Here is a 5,213-nt window from a genome sequence, read left to right as displayed (position 1 = left end):
CAGAGTTTCGCTCTTGTTGCCCAGGCTGGAGTGCAATGGCACAATCTTGGCTCACTGCAACCTCCACCTCCCATGTTCAAGCGATTCTCCTGCCTCAGCCTCCCGAGTAGCTGGAATTACAGGCATGTGCCACCATGCCCAGCTAATTTTGTATTTTTAGTAGAGATGGGTTTTCTCCCTGTTTGTCAGGCTGGTCTCGAACTCCTGACCTCAGGTGATCCGCCAGCCTCAGCCTCCCAAAGTGCTGGGATTAGAGGCGTGAGATACTGCACCCGGCCAGGAAAACTGTCTTCTTTGCAAATGTATTCCAATATTTTCATAGACAATATGAAATATTTCAAGAGTTTTAGTTTGGTGTTAGCCTGTCTTTAATAATCCAATATTTTCAAGTGTTTTAGTTTGGTGTTAGCCTGTCTTTAATAATCCAATATTTTCAAGTGTTTTAGTTTGGTGTTAGCCTGTCTTTAATAATCCTCTAAGGACCAGCACAGTGGCTCACACTTGTAATCCCAGCTCTTTTAGAGGCCAAGGCTGTAGGAGCCCTTGAGCTCAGGAGTTTGGGATCATCCTGGGCAACACAGCAAGATCTTATCTGTACTAAATTAAAAAAAAATTAGCCAAGTGGCATACACCTGCAATCCCAGCTACTTGAGAGGCTAAGAGGGGAGAATCAATTTAGCCCAAGAGTTCAAGGTTGCAGTAAGCTATCATTTACAAAGGCAGATTGAAATATTATTATTATTATTTGAGATGGAGTTTTGCCCTTGTTGCCCAGGCTGGAGTGCAATGGTGCGGTCTCGGTTCACCGCAACCTCTGCCTCCCGGGTTCAAGCGATTCTCCTGCCTCAGCCTCCCGAGTAGCTGGGATTACAGGCGCCTGCCACCAGACCCAACTAATTTTTGTATTTTTAGTAGAGACGGGGTTTCTCCACGTTGGCCAGGCTGGTCTGGAACTCCTGACCTCAGGTAATCCATCCGCCTTGGCCTCCCAAAGTGCTGGGATTACAGGTGTGAGCCACCGCGCCTGGCTCCCTTATTAGTGAATTTTAACAGTTTTCTGTTTCTTCCGGCCGAATTGTTTTATTTATAATGCGAATTACGGATAATACTCCGATTATTTGTGGACATAACATACTCTGATTATTCCATTCCGTTCCGTTGTTGCCTACAAAGTTCGCGCTGGAGAACAGCGCAACTGCGTTACAAAAAAAATAAATTACACAAAAAGACACAATTTAAAAAAAATTTTTAATGCAATTAATTCAATATTTTTCTTTAAAAAATTTTTAAAGCAATTAATTCAAGAAAAAAGACACAATGTTTTAAGAAAGTTTCCGAACGTGTGCTGTGCCACGGGTTGGACCAGCTTGATCTACAACTTTCAGGAATCACTAGACAGAATCATTGCTTCCCCTCCTCTGTTCCAGCTCTGGTTACAGAAAGCTGAGAGTGACTAGGCCTAGGTGTCTGTGAGGTGGGGAGATGAGTCTTCTATGCGACTCCGAGGACGCGCAGCCGGCACAGCCAGCCGGTGCCTAACACAAGAGTTAACTCGAGAACGAAGGAATCAACAGCGGCCGGTCTGCGCTTGCGCGCGGCGGGGGCGTGGGCCGGGGCGGGTGGGGCCAAGGAGGGAGCCGGCAGTGGCGCGCGCAGGTGTTACTGGTCGCGTCGGGTCACGTGGGCACGCAGGCGCTACGCGGCGCAGCCCGCTCGCTCACACAAAGCCCAGACGCGGAGAAAATGGCGGCAGGGGTCGAAGCGGCGGCCGAGGTGGCGGCGACGGAGATCAAAATGGAGGAGGAGAGCGGCGCGGCAGGCGTGCCGAGTGGCAACGGGGCTCCGGGCCCAAAGGGGTGAGTATTCCACGGTCCCTTACTCCTGGTAGGGCTTCCTCTCCGCGGCCGGGCGCCGGCGGCGGCTCCGTTAGGTCTGTTGGCGGCCTAGCCCCCGCGCGTCCTCGGCCCCGGCTGTTCCCGCACCGCCTGCCCGGGTGGCGGCGGCCAAGTCCGTGAGAGGGGAGCCGGGGGAGCCTCCAGAATCGTTCACTACTCCGGGCCTGGAGCCTCGGCTCCCTCAGTTTCTCCAGGCCAGGACCAACCTCGTTGCCGACGCCTCAGGCCCAGTCGCTGCGCACCGGGGTTGATGGCGCGGGTCCCTGAGCCGGAGAGCCCCGGAGTCCGAGGCTGGCCCGGCCGCTTCCCGGGAGGGTGACCTTGGGTACCGGGTTTCACCCCCAATCTCCTCTCCGCCCAGGATCTCAGCTTCCCGATCCGTAACGTGGGGGAGAGGGGGTGCGCGCCCGAGGCCTCGCGCGCCGTCAGCCCGAGTCAACGGTAACCGAGGCTTCAGGAAGGGCCGCGAGGCCGGGTCCGGGTCTCGCCTCCTCCTCCTCCGCGCGCCCACCCTCCTCCCCGCCCGACGGGAAGTGCCTCCCTCGGAACCGCCCCTCGCCCCACGCTCTGGCCCGGGCTCAAGTCCTTCTCCGCTTCCCGCTCCTTCTCCCCGGGTGCGCCGCAGGCATTAGCGGAGAGATGGGATCTCCTGCTCAGCGTTCACCCTCAGAAGCGGACAGACATGAAGTCGGGGGAAGAATCCCCTTCCTCCCGTAGTTCTGGGGAAACTGTTTTGTCATAAGGCGGTTTCATTTACTTGCGGGCTCCATTAGGTTTTTGAGACCTGCTCAGGCTCTTTGACTTCTTGGCTTTTAAAAGTTTCCATCAAGGAGGAAGCGTCGACTTGTGCCTCCGTGAAACTCACTTATTCTGATTACAGCCACTTGAGAGAGAGAGAGAGAGAGAGGTTTTAGCTGCAAAACCGGAGGGCCGGGAAGGGAGGGGAAGCCTGGGTACACATTGGATTTCCCAGACATTTATTTTATTGTGGCAAAATAGACATAAGGTAGAGTTTGCCATTTTAACTTTTTAAGCGAGCAATTCAGTGGCATTGAGTACATTGACTCAGTGCTGCTGTGCTGTAAACAACTCTTGTTTCATGTCCAGAATTTTTTTTTTTTTTTTTTGGAAACTGAGTCTCGCTCTGGTTGCCCAGGCTGGAGTGCAGTGGTGAGATCTTGGCTCACTGTAACTCCTGCCTTCTGAGTTCGAGCGATTCTCCTGCCTCAGCCTCCCTAGTAGCTGGGACCACCGGCATGTGCCACCACGCCCGGCTCATTTTTGTATTTTTAGTAGAGACGGGGTTTCACCATGTTGGTCAGGCTGGTCTCGAACTCTTGACCACCCGCTTCGGCTTCCCAAAGTGCTGGGATTACAGGCGTGAGCCACGGCGCCTGGCCTCCTCTCCAGAACTTTTCGTCATCGGAAACAGAAACTGTAGCTATTAAACACTAACTCCGTTTTCTTACCTTTCTGTTTGTGATTTTGCCTTCTCTTATATTTTAATGTGTGAAACTTAGTTTATGGAGATTAAAAGTGAATGTGGTTGAACACTTATATATGTAATTTTTTTTGAGACAGGGTCTCGCTTTGTTGCCCAAGATGGGATGCAGTGGCGTGATCACAGGTCACTGTACCCTGGAACTGCCGGGTTCAAGCGATCCTCCTATCTCAGCCTCCCAAGTAGCTGGGATAACAGGCGCAGCACCACCATGCTCAGCTAATTTTTAAATTTTTAAAAATTTTTGTAGAGACGGGGTCTCTGTGTTGCCCAGGCTGGTCTGAAACTCCTGGGCTCAAGCCGTCCTTCCGCCTCGCCTTCCAAAGTGCCGAGATTACAGCTGTGAGCTACTGCGCCCTGTGTAGTTGAGCGCTTACGTTAAGAGCGTTCATTAAGTGCTAGCTATATTGTTAGATAATAAATCTGGAGAAAATTCGGGATTCTTTCTCTCCTTAGGTAGGGAGAAATAAAATAACAAGGTTACTGGCCCTTAGAAATGAAGAGAAAAGCTTCCTCCATCCTCAACACTTTACTGTTGAAAACTCTGAGAAGGGATGTGTTAATTTTGACTTTAATCAGCATCTATCTAGGGAAGCCCGGTAGGATTTCTGAGGGTGATATTTGGAGGGCTTGAAGATAAACTTATTTACAGCATGCAGGAAGGAGTGCTGGTAGAACCTTGCTAGATGAGACGGTAAATTAGTTATAGATTAGCATCTTGGGTGCATTTCTCAAGTATTCTGTTTTCCCCTGTCCATTTTCAAATAGTCATTTTGTGACTGAGTCATTTTACAAATAGATGTGAACTGTTGAAACCTGAAAGTTTTAGAATAAAATAGCCCTTGTTGGAAAGAGCTTCAAAATCTCAAAGTTTAGTACTGGCTTCGTAGAGAATAAGAAGCTGGCATCACTTGGATATTTTTCACAGGGCTTGTGGAAAACTTTTTTTTTCATTGCAAGTCTTTTTATTTATTTATTTATTATTTTTTATTACAAGTCTTAGCCAGGAAAGCTCTTTACAAGCCCATGCCCAGAATGGGGAGACCATTAACATAACATATTTATAGTAAGGTGATAATGCTGTGATAGAAGTTAGTGGAGTTGCTTGGTAGGGAGAATGGAGGAGGTGACCCTCCCAACCTGCTGGGGGCAGGGACCTGTTCCTCCATGACAGGAAGACTTGTGGAAGTGGTGAAGAAGAAGATGGTTGGGGAGAGGCAGAGAAGAGAGTATCTAAAGACCAGAAATTTGAGTCTGTGCTTTTTTAAGAACTGAAGTTGTGCTGGGTGTAGTGGCTCACATCTGTAATCCCAACACTTCGGGAGGCTGAGGTGAGAGGACTATTTGAGTTCAGGAGTTCAGTACCATCCTGGGCAACATGGTGAAACCCTAGCACTACCAAACAAAAAAACACTGAAATTGCTATAGCGTTTAAGGTTGGATCACTGGTGGCCTGCTGATGGGCAGTGAATTCACATTTTTCTCTTGAAAGCCTTTGAGAGACAGGAGGAAAATAGATACTTGATTCTTTGGACTTCTGTCTCTACCAGGAGTGGAGTGTTCAGTAGACAAAAACATAGTGAGCTAGCAAGCTTGATCTGGGACCCCAGGTTGGAAATCTTGTTTTGCTGTCCTCTTCTGGTTGTGAGAAGAGGATTTGCTTGCTTTTGATGAGAAATCTGTTCTATTTAAAGTCAGTCAAGATTCAGAGTTATGGTATAGTCAGGAGAAAACACATTCATTTTAGGGGAATGTATAAGTTAAAAAAATTTTTTTTTAGTGTTGTACCATATATAAAAGCAATGACTTGCCGGGCA

At 49.1% G+C, this 5,213-nt stretch overlaps 1 protein-coding gene across 6 annotated transcripts in view; it reads left to right on the top strand.

Annotated features, from left to right (window-relative positions):
• Window positions 1–1,323: 1,323 nt before the first annotated feature.
• The window catches only part of HNRNPM (heterogeneous nuclear ribonucleoprotein M), a 44,949-nt gene continuing 41,059 nt past the window's right edge, over window positions 1,324–5,213 (top strand). For 5 of the 6 annotated variants that reach the window (XM_017500086.2, XM_017500085.2, XM_017500083.2 and 2 more), the window contains exon 1: window positions 1,324–1,856. In XM_017500086.2, coding sequence (XP_017355575.1) covers window positions 1,744–1,856 — 113 coding nt within the window. In that variant the 5' untranslated portion in view covers window positions 1,324–1,743. The remainder of the gene's footprint in view (window positions 1,857–5,213) is intronic. The other variant, XM_017500088.2, reaches the window with a different exon arrangement.

This window comes from Cebus imitator, unplaced genomic scaffold (assembly GCF_001604975.1).
Source record: "Cebus imitator isolate Cc_AM_T3 unplaced genomic scaffold, Cebus_imitator-1.0 Scaffold263, whole genome shotgun sequence".
Taxonomy (NCBI): domain Eukaryota; kingdom Metazoa; phylum Chordata; class Mammalia; order Primates; family Cebidae; genus Cebus; species Cebus imitator.
The sequence above is the reverse complement of the archived record's forward strand: the minus strand, read 5'-3'. Positions and strand labels throughout refer to the sequence as shown.